This window comes from Podarcis melisellensis (assembly GCF_964234715.1).
Source record: "Podarcis melisellensis genome assembly, chromosome: 4".
Taxonomy (NCBI): domain Eukaryota; kingdom Metazoa; phylum Chordata; class Lepidosauria; order Squamata; family Lacertidae; genus Podarcis; species Podarcis melisellensis.
Window position 1 is genome coordinate 79,398,686 of NC_138531.1, and position 13,463 is coordinate 79,412,148.

At 44.6% G+C, this 13,463-nt stretch overlaps 2 protein-coding genes and 1 long non-coding RNA gene across 7 annotated transcripts in view; 1 reads left to right on the forward strand and 2 right to left on the reverse strand.

Annotated features, from left to right (window-relative positions):
• LOC309368996 overlaps positions 1 to 1,404 on the reverse strand; it is a 48,285-nt gene extending 46,881 nt beyond the window's left edge. For 4 of the 5 annotated variants that reach the window (XR_014167983.1, XR_014167984.1, XR_014167985.1 and 1 more), the window contains exon 1: positions 1,286 to 1,404. This is a non-coding gene — a long non-coding RNA (uncharacterized lncRNA). Of the gene's footprint in view, positions 1 to 1,275 lie in introns of all 5 variants that reach the window. The other variant, XR_014167987.1, reaches the window with a different exon arrangement.
• Positions 1,277 to 3,844, forward strand: MTIF3 (mitochondrial translational initiation factor 3). The gene is made up of 3 exons (XM_081909448.1): positions 1,277 to 1,781; positions 2,526 to 2,680; positions 3,623 to 3,844. The coding sequence occupies exons 1-3, from the start codon at positions 1,301 to 1,303 to the stop codon at positions 3,830 to 3,832; spliced, it is 846 nt and encodes a 281-aa protein (XP_081765574.1). The 5' UTR covers positions 1,277 to 1,300; the 3' UTR covers positions 3,833 to 3,844.
• Positions 3,834 to 12,975, reverse strand: GTF3A (general transcription factor IIIA). Its single transcript, XM_081909417.1, has 9 exons — positions 12,568 to 12,975; positions 12,014 to 12,114; positions 9,985 to 10,081; positions 9,390 to 9,478; positions 8,814 to 8,887; positions 7,715 to 7,798; positions 6,263 to 6,492; positions 6,111 to 6,170; positions 3,834 to 4,133 (listed from the first exon to the last, which is right to left on the reverse strand). The coding sequence occupies exons 1-9, from the start codon at positions 12,757 to 12,759 to the stop codon at positions 3,975 to 3,977; spliced, it is 1,086 nt and encodes a 361-aa protein (XP_081765543.1). The 5' UTR covers positions 12,760 to 12,975; the 3' UTR covers positions 3,834 to 3,974.
• Between the last annotated feature and the right edge of the window lie 488 nt (positions 12,976 to 13,463).

Here is a 13,463-nt window from a genome sequence, read left to right on the forward strand (position 1 = left end):
ATTGCAATGCATTTTTATAAGAATTGTATGATGCACTGTTTCATGAAGTCCTTTCTTGTGTTTCCCTAAACAGCTTGCTTCACTGGATGACTCCAGAGCAGGAACTGTAAATTGCTTCTTTTCATCCTCTCCAGTTTTTTTCCACTTTATAAATCTCTCGTTTTCTTTCTTTCCCACTCTCCATTGCCAAGCAATACCATGGCAGATTACTACATTTGATAGAAACAAGCACGCATAATATTGGTCAATAAAGCACCACACATAGGCAGCATGAAAAAATTTGATTTATGACCATAACCATCCTCCCTTCAGTGGAACATAATCTGGCAAAATGCAGGTATGCAGACAGTTGGAAATGTGCAAATTTGCAAAAATCTCCTCCCAACACATTATGCTCTGGCATTGTCATAAGGGGTGCAAGATTCTTACACACGCATGCATACATATGCACACATACACATGTATCAAGTCCGCCGATCATGCTTTTGCCAAAAAAAAAAAAATCCCCATTATTTGTCCAAATTCTTAAGCAAGTAAGTTCATGCAACCTAATTACAGAGCAATCCTAGGTATGTCTGCTCAGAAGGAAACCCCACGGAGTTCAATCAGGCCTACTCTGAGGTGAGTAGGAATAGGATTGCACCCCTAGGCTGCAAAACGCTTGCCAGGAAGAATGTCCCAATTGAACTCAATGGGATGCACCTCCAATACATGCAAAGGGTTAGATATTTATTAAGGCAGGGGTCAGCAAACCTTTTAAGCAGGGGGTCGGTTCACTGTCCCTCAGACCTTGTGGCGGGCCGGACTGCAGGCGTGCGCACACTCTCTCCCGCTGCTACAGGGTCCAACTGATAAGAAAGCGTTGTATACCCTTTAGGTATCGTTCTGTTGCCTCCCACAGCAGTTCCAAGGGGGTGTGCAATTTAAAAATAAATCCTGTCATATGTTAATGAGAATGCGATGCAATACATCTGAACACAGGCAGGAATTTTAAAAAATAACGTATTGTAATGAAGCAGCAGCAAAGGCCTGGGTATGTTGATATTTCTGGGCACCTTAAAACTTGTATACAATATAATTTTACAGGTGTTTACATAGGAAAGGATATCTTGATAATTTAAGCAAGCAACTTCAGTGCATTTTAAAAAATATTATTTTATTTATTTCAAAAGACATATATATACCTCAGCTGTAATAAAACCTCAAAGCAGTTTATGAAACTCTATTTCACAAGGTTTTCTCATTTTTAAATATTGTTTTTAGGTTTCTGGGCACCCCACCCCACCCCCATGTATCCAGAATGGCTGGCTTCTGCCTAAAGAAACTATTGGATCAGGCCAGAAGGAAGGAAGCGAATCACATCTCTAAGTATTTCGCCAGTTTCTTGGTGCAACCAGCAAAAAGGACTACAGCCTCGGAAACTTGGATAAAGAGGGATTCTCAAAAAGGACTTCTGTCTGTCCCTACACGAGCATTCTGTACTCATGAAGATGCCAAGGAGAACCTAAAAGCAAAGCAAAGAACCACCAGTTTCAAAAATACAATTGAAAGCGTTGGGAGGAAAATCCCCCATCGGATTATTCAGCTGATTGATGAGAATGGCGAAAACCAGGGAAACATCCACAGGGCAGATGTGATTCGACTCATGGATGAAAGAGCAGTGAAGCTTGTTCTTCTGAAAGAGAAAGCAGACCCTCCAGTGTACAGACTAATGTCCGGGCAGCAGATCCTCGAAGAGCGGCTCAGACTTAGAGATAAGCAGAAAGCTAGCGCTAAAAATGGTATGTATAGCACTTATTCAGTCCATAATTCTAAAAAGCTTTTTAAAAGATGGATTAGGCTCTAGTCCTTTGTTTTTTCGCTGCATATATTTTTTAAGAGCCAGTTTCTAAATGCATATTTATTAGCCTAGTTGGTTATCAAAATAATGGGAAATATGCTGTATCTGCTCCAGGATTTCATACAGGGATAGCTCCATTTTTTAAACTGAGATTGCAGGCTCTCATATATTACTGCTTTAGTTCACAACTGCAGAAAGTAGAGGGGAGAGAATAAGTAGATGTTCCCAGAACCACCACTAGCTTTGGGGATTTTAGTGCCCTACATAGCTCTTTATCATAACTACAGCACTGTTGACAGAAGGCACACTTCTTAAGACTACAAAAAAGAGCTCTCCTTCATTGCCACTTGAGCATAGTTCCAAATCGCTACATCACACAAAGTCATGCTCTAAAAAGAACAAAAGCATATGCATTTTCCAGTTTATTAGCCATATTAAAACAACAACTTGGGAGCAAGGAAGAGCAGGAAAAACCATTTTCTGTACATTTCTTTTCCTCTTAAGGATACTTGGGCCTCTGTAAATAAGGAGCTACCTCATATACTTCTGCCATGTGAAATTCATGCTGCGATTCTCCCCCCCCAAAAAAAACACACAACCCCATACATAATTGAATCTGAGCTAGTTTGGAACACAGCTGCTTTAAAACAAATCCTAACAATCTCTTTGCTTATCATTTCAACAGGCCCCGTTCAGCAGAAGGAGATAACCTTTTCCACAGCAATTGAGCAGCACGATTTAGACACAAAGATAAAACAGATTCAGCTGTGGATTGACAAGAAGCATCATGTCCGGGTTACACTGCAGCAGAAGAGGGGTGTTGATGGACAGAAAAATATGGTAAGTTACAACCAAAGTTTTCATGGAGGGCCTCTCACAGTCAAGCTGGCCAGTATTGCGAACTGACCTTTAGTATGACTTACGTTTCTGCCAACACTATTTGGAGCATTTTTTGTTTTTTAGATACTTTAAAAAGATTTCAAACAGCCAGTTCCCTCTTTCTTGCCCATAACCTTGATGAGTGAAGTGCTTTGGGGAACCTGAAACTCTGCAGATGTTATGACTCCCAGTAGCCATCTCCCCAGCTAGCTTGGCCAGCCATCATGAATGATGGGAGTTGTAGTCCACAATTAGAAATTTGAAGTCCTTTACATCTCTAGCCACAATGCAGCTGGAGGGCCACAGGTTTCCCATCCCTGCTTTAAAGCATGTCACACATTCCAGCATAAGGAATACAGGCTTACGTTTTAATGTTCGCTACAATCCTTAGCAGCATAGTTATATGAAAGTAATTCCTGTTGAAATCAGGGTGATGGTAAACTAATTTTGACCTCTACGAAGAGATCTGGGGTCAGGAGCTGGAGATCCCTGCCTCAGAGCCAGTACAGGGGTACTACTTATCTTTCCCCAGTGCAGTTGTCAATCAAATGAGGAAAATAAGCATGCAGAGTGAAGTGGCATCTCTCCCAATAGAACCTGCCAGAACGATAATGAGAATATCATAATGGGGGATGGGCAAGTCTCCAACCCCAATCGAGGTGCTCACCAGTGCACTAAACTAACACACAAGATGGAAGAGGCTGTGTGCTTCATCAGGCATTTCTAAGAGACCCAAGTCAGAATCTGTAAAATGATTGAATTTCTGCTTGCCACAGTTCCTACAGCAACAGCCTATGTCTGCTTTTTTTACACTTCAGTCAAGTCCTTTCACTAAACCTTTTTTTTTTTTTTTAAAGGCTCAAGTAATACATTCATAATGCCAGTACATCTTTTCCTTTTCAGCTGGCATTCTTTGGTCAGATTTTGGATACGATGCCTGGGAAAGCGACTTACCTCTCTGAGCCCCGCACTGTCAAAGAAGGAAGGAGCACGTGTGTATTGAGGCATATGTCGAACAAAGAAATCCAGGAATACAAAAGAACGGAGAAGGACAAAGGGGATGAGAAGGAGAAGAGAAAGGACAGCACTGAATCAGAAACCCTCAAGCAGTGATTTAATTTTTTTATATATAAAAAAAATTGAATGTCTCTCCAGTTTTCTTTACAAACTCCATAGACTTGCCAGTAACGGCTACTTCATAAAGCCATTTTCAACTTCATATGCATGAATATATTTTCCACGTTCATCTGATACTCTAGCCAAGGGACAGTGTTTCCACAGTAGGCAACGTGGCGCTCGCTTCAGGTGTGATCAGAGTCTCATCTACAGAGGAAACATTCCTTCGACATGCTTTAGGTGGGATGAATCCACTCAGATGTGAGGCCAAACTCCGCTTAGGACGTGGCTTTTTAACCTTTGAAAGGAAACACATAGATTTGTGGTTCACAGATTGGGATAAACATATAAACAATAAAACTTTAAAAGAAGTACGTATACGTTTTGTGGTCAGCAATCTTGGCAGCTAACCAGTGGGAAATGATGGTAAAGTGTTGTCTGCTCTTGTCTGATTTCCTAAGTGGCGACAAGGTTCAGGGTTTGGTTTCCATTTGCAGAAAAGAGCCCCAGATCCAGAGAGAAGTTCCCCCTGACTTCCCTTATAAGTTTCCTGGGGACTTTATTGAATGGGATTGGCGCTGGGGGTGAGGGAATCCCTGAAATTTTGGTAGAGGCCCTTTTCACAAGTGGAAATCTTACTCATGGAAGTTTCCTCTGCCCAGTTTTCAGGGTTCCCCTCAACCTTTGCCCCATATTCCCTTCAATAAGTTTCTCCCTCTCTTTGGGAGATTTTTCAGGATGGGGTGGGGTCGGGAGAATATGTTTCTGTCAGCCTCTTTTATAGCTGGCTTATTTCTGGATCCAACTTAGCAGTATTTTTGTGATATTTGCTCTGATATTTAAATTAAGAAGTAGGTGTAGGCAGGAGGCGGCAAAGAGCAGGCACTTCTACAAGCCAGCAGGTTCAATACAAAACATCAGATCAACCCTGCACCTCCAGGGTCCTTCAAGCCAATGTAGATACGCACCCCAGCCCTGTGCATATAGGTCACCTTCACAAAGAAGCTCTGATGGATATTTCATTTAAAGTTATCACCTAATCATAAGCTCCCATTTGCCAACCACTATGAGCTTTGCCATGGGACGCAGGTGGCGCTGTGGGTTAAAGCCTCAGCGCCTAGGACTTGCCGATCAAAAGGTCGGCGGTTTGAATCCCTGCGGCGGGGTGCGCTCCCGCTGCTCGGTCCCAGCGCCTGCCAACCTAGCAGTTCGAAAGCATCTCCGGGTGCAAGTAGATAAATAGGGACCGCTTACCAGCGGGAAGGTAAACGGCGTTTCCATGTGCGGCTCTGGCTCGCCAGATGCAGCTTTGTCACACTGGCCACGTGACCCGGAAGTGTCTCCGGACAGCGCTGGCCCCTGGCCTCTTAAGTGAGATGGGCGCACAACCCCAGAGTCTGTCAAGACTGGCCCGTACGGGCAGGGGTACCTTTACCTTTACCTTTTATGAGCTTTGCCATCAAAGCTCATAGTGGTTGGCAACAAAGGTTGCCTTGCCAACAAAGGTTCGTATAGTTAAAGCTATGGTTTTCCCAGTAGTGATGTATGGAAGTGAGAGCTAGACGATAAAGAAGGCTGATCACTGAAGAATTGATGCTTTTGAATTATGGTGCTGGAGGAGACTTGAGAGTCCCATGGACTGCAAGAAGATCAAACCTGTCCATTCTTAACGAAATCAGCCCTGAGTGCTCACTGGAAGGACAGTTCGTGAAGCTGTAACACTTTGGCCACCTCATGAGAAGACTCCCTGCAGAAGACCCTGATGTTGGGAAAGATGGAGGGCACAAGGAGAAGGGGACGACAGAGGACGAGATGGTTGGACAGTGTTCTCGAAGCTACCAGCATGAGTTTGACCAAACTGCAGGAGGCAGTGGAAGACAGGAGTGCCTGTGGTGCTCTGGTCCATGGGGTCACAAAGAGTCGGACACGACTAAACAACATGAGCTTTTAGCAGCGCACAAAGAAATGGCTAATAGCAAAGTTCAAGAAACTAGTTCCATCATGTAGACCAGTTTCCCAAACTTGGGTCACCCACTCCCCCCCCCTTTGGACTACAACTCCCAATATCCCTAGCTTACAGGACCAGTGGTCAAGGATGACGGGAATTGTAGTCCAAAGACCCAGGTTTGATAAACACTGATGTAGACCCCCCTGTGTTCAGATTACCCCTGTTCAGTAATAAACCTGTCACATCCTCCACTCAGGCCCTGCAATTCAAAGCAGGTTCACACTCCTAAAACTGCATGGGGAGAGCAAACTGAAACCTCTGACTTACTTTTGAATTCAACTTTCTCTTGTCAGGGTCATGTACAACACCATGCCTTACAAGACTTTGCTGCAAAGAACAAAAATTAAAAGTTTATTCATGTGCAACCAAGAGAGGAGGAAGAAAAATGTGCATGTTAAGGTTAACTTGAGAACGCCTACTTTCATGGCAAAGACTCTCCCACAGCCAGGGTGGTCGCAAGTGAACGATCTTCTTGCCTCATGAAATGAGACAATGTGGCTTTGAAGATTGAACAGGGTTGTGTACGTTCTGCCACAGCCCTCCCTTGGGCATTTAAGCACCTCTCGCTCGGCAGCGTGGATCTTCTGGTGGCACTTGAGGTAATCTTTGCGGCGGAATATTTTGCCACACACGCTGCAGGTTATCGGTTCTGGAGATGAAAGAGAAAATGAAATGGGAGTGGGCGGGGGGGGGGGGGAGAACCCAATGTAAAACCTGAAATAAATGAATTTCTAAACAGGATTTAAACAGTGACACCTCTTGTTTTTTCAAAGGCGAGGAACAATTTACGTGTGTACTATTTTCAGCAGCAGAATATAATATAAGAGTATCACCTGCTCCGGTACAATCCAGCAAGCACTCACATCCTTCTGCTATAGCAGGCGTGGGGAACCAGTTCCGTCTAGCAGGCCAGATGGAAAAGTGGGCAAACTTCTGCAGGCTATGTTTGTTGGGTGGCTGCATCTACCCATCAATCACCTGATATATCATACGACCTAAGCTGAACCCAATTCCACTGGAAAGCAGCAAGGCTTGCACTCACTGCTGAATTTAAATGACACCAAATGCAAGCCTCCCTACAAAAGGGCAGCTGCAGCTGACACCGTATGACAGGTTGGAGTGATCTTTGCCCCCTGCTGAAGCTGCCAAACTACAACTCACAGCAACCCCAGCGAGCATGGCCAAAGATGATGGGAGTTGTATTTCAGCAACATCCGGTAGGCCAACGATTCCCCATGTCTGTCACATGTCAGGTAACTGGCAGGTGGGTGTAGTTGGCAAAAAAAAAACTGTGCAGGCTGAATTGGACCACCCGGCAGGTCTGACCTGTAAGGAAAAGGTTCCCCATCCCTGTCAACTGCTTTCTACTCACATCCATCAGCTGTACACACATACTCCTTGCACCCTACATATGAGATACTGTAGCAGAGTGGCCAAAAGTCCAGAGCTGTGGACCAAGCAGTTCCTGGTTCAAATCTTATCATTGCAATGAACACACTTGGTGGCTTTGAACAAGCTACAACCCCCCAAGTCTCAAATCCCCCATCTGTGAAAAGGAATAATATTGACCTGCATTAGGGTTATTATTATGACTGTCAAGAGTATACATGACAGGCTTTTAACCCACTGAAGAGAGTTGTGCAATTACTGTTTGTGTATAGATATACAATTATAGCCATGCTTACAAATGCACATCTGATACTAGTTGCATGCACAGCATATTGTATTGCTATAAAGCAAACAAAGTCAAGAAAGGATTATTAGTAGAAGAAATGATTGCTATTTTTGAAAAAAAGAGAGTATATAATGGGCTTCCAATATTAGAAATCGTTCAAGCTGAATCAATGTGTAAAAGTTATGATAGTACTTACCGACATGACTTTGTCTCATATGTTTCAGAAGCTCTGACCAGGTTTTCCCAACAAACGAACAGCCATCCTTTTTGCATGCATAGCCTATTAAGAAAAACAGTTTAAACAGCATATATATATATATATATATATATATATATATATATATATATGCAAAGCCACATGCTGTAGGGCATGGATGGGGAGCTTGCAGCCCCTCAAACGTTTGTTGGATTCCCAACTCCCATCAGCCCCAGCCAATGGGCAGAGACAGATTGACTGTCTTATTTACAAACACTCTCGTGTATATCACAAGGCAGCATACAACATAAAAAGCAAAGTATTAAGTAAAAACATTTTTCAAACACAACAGTAAAAGGTTTTTGGCAAAGCACCTCAAGTTTGAAAGGCCTGTCTGAATAACTCAGTCTTTAGGGTATCATCTAAAACCAGCAGGAATGACGACTCCTGCTGAACCTCTACTAGCAAGGAGTTCCACAGGACAAGGCCTGCCACACTGTAGCCTCAGAGCTGAACCTCAGAGGTATGTGGGACCAATGAAAAGTGCCCTATCAGAAGATCTCAGTGGTCGAGACCGAACATAAGGAGTAAGGCAGTCCTTAATAGGATGGTGAGAGCTGTCATCCATAGCTGGAGGGCCACATGTTCTCTTTCCCCTCCTATAGGGCATCTCCTACCACGCTCTGCTGTCCAAGGAGACAGTAAACAAATTACCTCAATTTGAAGCTGAGTTTCTGGTACAGTAAGGGCTAGCCCCACTGCTCTTAACAGTGACTTGTATAGTATTCCTCAGTGAAACGTTAACCCAGCATGGCATCAATGGGGAAGAGGCTTTTTACAAACCACCTTTAAGAGGAGCATCATCCCCAAAGTCAGCCCTAATGTAGGCTCAAAAAAGACTTTTCGCACACTCCTGCCCTACATATCATTTGCTATTGAAATGACACACATCCGATGTACTGTGACTGACGTCAATCTGATTTAAAACCAGCAGACCTGCTTCCATAACTTCCAGTTTTGAGCCTTATATTTGAAGGCAACCCATTAAAGCAACAACAGCGCTGGGTTTTACACCGCCGAAGCAAGAGGAATAATTTACCTTCGTGAATCTTCTCATGACGCTTCAGATGGGCACGCATGGAAAAGCGCATTTCGCATCCTTCGTGGCTGCATCTACATGACAAAAACAAAACACACAACACTCAAAACAAGAAATAAAAATCCCAGTTCATAAACAGTGTAAGTGAAGGTGGACTTTTCCTTTACTTCCATCACTCACCCACCCCAAATTGACATGATGCTCCAGGAAAGAAGAGTTCTCCGGTTGGAAGCGCAATGTGCCACATTTTTAGGTTACATCTTCCATTTTCAAGTCTTGAATGGCAGCTAACTGATCATGATGGCTTTTGTTTTATTTTCACAGTGCCATCATCTATGATGCTTAACAGAGCTGCATAAGGAGAGGGCCTTGTTGGAGATGGCATCCTATTTTAAGTGCCTGGTAAATACCTTTTTATTCTCCCAGGGCTTTTAATTTTAGCCTTTAATTTTGGTCTTCAGGCTCTGTTAAATAAAAACATCATCTTCCTCAGGGCAACCATTTAAAATTCCTGCCTACAAGCACCCTGAAAACCTCCCTACTTATTTTCATGAAAAAACAGGAATATTCACCTACTTGAACGGCGGTTCACCAGTGTGTTCAGACTGATGAATTTTCAACTGCTGGTGTTTTTTAAAGGATTTCCCACATCCTTCAAAGTCACACTGTTTGGAAAAATCAATACAGTTACTGTTAGAGGCAGGCTAATGTAAAGTACTAGCATATGCTCAATTTTACATCATGCCATAAAGCTCACCATGGCAAAGCTGAGGAAAGGACCCAGGATTTTGGGGGTTTAATGTAATCACTTGATCCAGTAATACACACTAGTATCTTACCTGCACACAGCATGCAGCAAAGCTTTGGTTAGAGTCCTCAGCACAGACTGGGCTCCCACTGCTAGCTACAAGCAAATAGCACCGTGCAAGCAAACAGGGTATGTCCCCCCGCCATATCTGTCAATGGGTAAAAGCTGACCATGTGTATACAGATAATTGTACTGCTTAATCACAACCTAGATGCACAGGCTAAGCTCTAACATTGGTAAAAGAGTTAATAAGTCAAGAACATTTAATGAATTATTTCCTAACACTGAGCAAAGGATTACTTATCATTATTCATTTATATACCTATTAGAAGCCTATTTGGGCAAATAAAGAAGGCCACTTACTATGTATTCCTTACAATGCTGTAAATGTTTGCGACCAATGTGTTTGTTCAAGTTTGATTTTGTTGTAAATCTCTCGTAGCAGCCCTCCACCTTGCACCTACAAATACACAAGCGTATGTTCTCTATAAAGAATATGAAAGAATACAAGCAGGTGCAAATGGCCTTTCCAGATGTCAGCTAATTAAAGAAACCTTAGTCAAATCATTGAACTGGCCAAATTAACTGGTTAAAGGTGTATACATTGGCTAATGAATAAAACAATAATTGTGAAGAGGGTAAAAGGGAATACTTTATTGGTTCTCAGGGGCTGCGGGCATACGTTGCAACACGCACTTCCAATCTTAGAAGAATCATTCCTTCTTGCATGAGAAAGGAGGAAGATCTCCTAAGATGATGCACCACACATTTCTTTATGAATGAATCTTAAAAATAAACCAGTGCACCTTTTTAGTCAGTACAGGGTTCCCCCCAATTGTTTTTCTCTAATAAATATATTAGTTAAAATAAGTTTGTTATGAATAATCTCAGTAAAAAGAAACACCACACACAGAGGAAGGGGGGAATAACATAATATATCACAGAGGTGGGTAAACTGTTCCCACCTCTGGGAAGAGTCATATGCCACTCCCCTCTCAAGCTAGTCATTGGGCTGAGAGGAAAAAAATGGGTGCCAGGAAGAAGGAAATGGGGATTATCATTAGGTGAAAGAAAAGGGGGTGGCTCAACCTAGGCCTCGTCTGCATTATACATTTAAAGCACTATAATACCACTTGAATAGCCATGGCTTCCCACAAAGAATCAGTTTATTAAAGGAGCAGAGTGTTGTTATTCAAAGGTGTATGATGCTACTTTAAAATGCATATAGGGTCCTACTCTCTAGCCCCTGCTGGCTTTGGCTCTGCCCACAACCAGTATGCTAGGGAAAGGCTGTAGCTCAGTGATAGAGCATCTGCTTTGCATGCAGAAGGACTCAGGTTCCATATCTGGCATCTCCAAGTACACTTGGCAGAGAACCCTGCCTGAAATCCTGAACAGCCATTGCAAGTCACTATAGACCAGTGTTTCCCAACCGGTGTTCCGCGGCACACTACTGTGCCGTCAGACATTGGCTGGTGTGCCGTGGGAGGGAGGCGGGCGAGTCGGGCGGTGAGAGGCGGCGGCGGCGAGGATCCGCGTCGAGCCGGGGGCGGCTCCGCGGTGGTGGTGCCGAGCGGCGGGGCAGCGCGTGCAAAAGGGAGGAGCGCGAGACAGCGGAGGAGGAGGAGGCCGGCATGTCCGGGCAGCAGCAGCAACAACAGCAGCAGCAACTCCCGGCGACGGCTCCTCAAGCCCCGCCGCCGCCCCCTCCTCCGCCCGCTATCGCCGCCGCCACCACAACAGCCGCCGCCGCCTCAGTTGCCGCCGTCCCTCAGTCCCTCGCTCTGCTGCCTCCTCCCACCCCCAAAGCTTGGAGGTTCCCCGGCAAGGGGGAGGGAAAAAACTTTCACTTTCGTGCGTCCCTCCCGGCGTGACGCTGCGCGCTGACGTCACGGGGCGGGGCTTTAATGGTGGTGTGCCGTGAGATTTTTTTTCAGTAAACAGGTGTGCCGTTGCCCAAAAAAGTTTGGGAAACACTGCTATAGACAATACTGAGCTGGCTGGATCAGTATAATGCAGTGTTCTATGAAGCCCCTGACAGATTGCCTTGGAGGGAAATGCAGACCTCAAAAGAGAAAAAGTTGCCCAGCACTGACTTAAAAGCTGAAACTGGTGTTCCCAACTACAATATCCTATGTTCCAGAACCATACTTGTTTTAAAAGTTTTCATTTCATATCCTCCACCCACAAGGCTGGAGTTTTTCATTTAGCCAAACCTCAACAAAATATGTTAATCTTATTAGTTACACAAACATACAACTGCCAGCTTCACCCAATCCTATTCCTGTGGCAGCAAACCTGCAAACTGCAGATCTTAACATCTGTTGGGATTTTTGTAACAATTTTGTAACAATTCCAGCACCTTCCCCACCCACAGCCATACTATACTTACACAAATTGCTTTTCTCCAGTGTGCGTAAGATAATGGCGCTTAAGATGGTAGAGTCTAGTGAAGCCTTTACCACAGCCTTCATAATCGCAAACGAAAGGCAGCTGATAAGGAGAAAGACAGCTGATTTTATATCACAAATTTATTTGCTTTACTCATCATCTTACACATCCTACCAATTTCCCAAAACAGTTGCTCTTGCACACCAAATACCATATTTAGCTGATGGGGGATTTCTTTAAAAAAAAAAATAACTGGAAACTTTTCCAGAGATTTTTCTCTATGGAAATTATCCTAATTTACCCTCCTGCCCCTATCCGGAAACGCGTCATCTCCAGAGAGGCCCGCCCCGAACAAGCGCGTCACCCCCGACCGGCCAATGACGGCCCGCTTCCCCTCGATTGGCTATGCCAGGGAGGCCGCGCTCCAATAGCAGCCGCCGTCGAGTTTGCGCTCGCGCGCCCCAAGGTTCGGCACACCTGGCCCCTCGGTTGGTCTCTTGCGGACACGCTCTCGCCCAATGGCCGCTCTCCTTTCCTTAGTCCCGCCCAACTGACCTCTCCCGTGTGGCGGCACAGGTGCGCGTCCAGCTTCCAGGCCCTGTTGTAAATGGCGTCGCAGTCCGGGAAGGAGCAAATGAAGGCTTTCCTCAGGAGTGCCGGAGGCGGGCGGTGGCGAGAAGCGCTGAGCTTGCGCCTGTCGGAGGCGGCGGCATCTTCCTCTTCGACGGCAGACTCCTCTCCGGCCATGCTTGGAGCGGCGGTGCACCACGTGGTAGCGCTGCAGCCCCGCCCCTCCAAGCCTCGCCAAACTTAATTTGTCCCTTCCCGCCCACCGTCTTGCCACGGGGCGGGGCAAGGCGGAGAAAGAGAGCGCGCCGGAGTTTGCCTGAGAAGAGACGGCGGCATCCGCGATTGCGCAATGCGTTCGCCCTCTGGGTGGGCGGAGTCTGTCGAATAAAAAGCACGCGTCTCGGGTTATTTCCCAAAAATCTTGTATTGCGCGTTTATGAAATGTATATACATATCTAATAAATGTGCATTGCATTTGAAGGCAAAGTTACAGGGAGGTAGCCGTGTTGGTCTGCCGTAATTTTTTAAAAATTCCTTCCAGTAGCACCTTAGAGACCAACTAAGTTAGTAATTGGTATGAGCTTTCGTGTGCGCATCTGAAGAAGTGCATGCACACGAAAGCTCATGCCAATAACTAACTTAGTTGGTCTCTAAGGTGCTACTGGAAGGAATTTTTTTAAAAAATATTTTATTTTGATTTGAAGGCAAAGAGAGCGTAAAGGACATGACACAAAAGGAAAACGGGATGGGAGGGAGAAGTAAACTGGAGCACTTGTTCTGAAATCCAAATTTATTTTAATAGTCGGCTAGAATTTTAAAAGGTTCTGTTATAATAATTTTAAGGTCCTAAATATAAAATAAACGTTCATAAACACAAGGCA

Excerpts from the sequence above, each read along its gene's own strand:
- MTIF3 (XM_081909448.1), top strand. The coding sequence starts at position 1,301 with ATGGCTGGCTTCTGCCTAAAGAAACTATTGGATCAGGCCAGAAGGAAG. Across the intron at positions 1,782-2,525 it reads GAAAGCTAGCGCTAAAAATG|GCCCCGTTCAGCAGAAGGAG; the intron begins GTATGTATAGCA and ends TCATTTCAACAG. Across the intron at positions 2,681-3,622 it reads TTGATGGACAGAAAAATATG|CTGGCATTCTTTGGTCAGAT; the intron begins GTAAGTTACAAC and ends TTTCCTTTTCAG.
- GTF3A (XM_081909417.1), bottom strand. The coding sequence starts at position 12,759 with ATGGCCGGAGAGGAGTCTGCCGTCGAAGAGGAAGATGCCGCCGCCTCC. Across the intron at positions 9,479-9,984 it reads AGCATTGTAAGGAATACATA|TGTGACTTTGAAGGATGTGG; the intron begins GTAAGTGGCCTT and ends TTTTCCAAACAG. Across the intron at positions 6,171-6,262 it reads GGAGAGTCTTTGCCATGAAA|CAAAGTCTTGTAAGGCATGG; the intron begins GTAGGCGTTCTC and ends TGTTCTTTGCAG.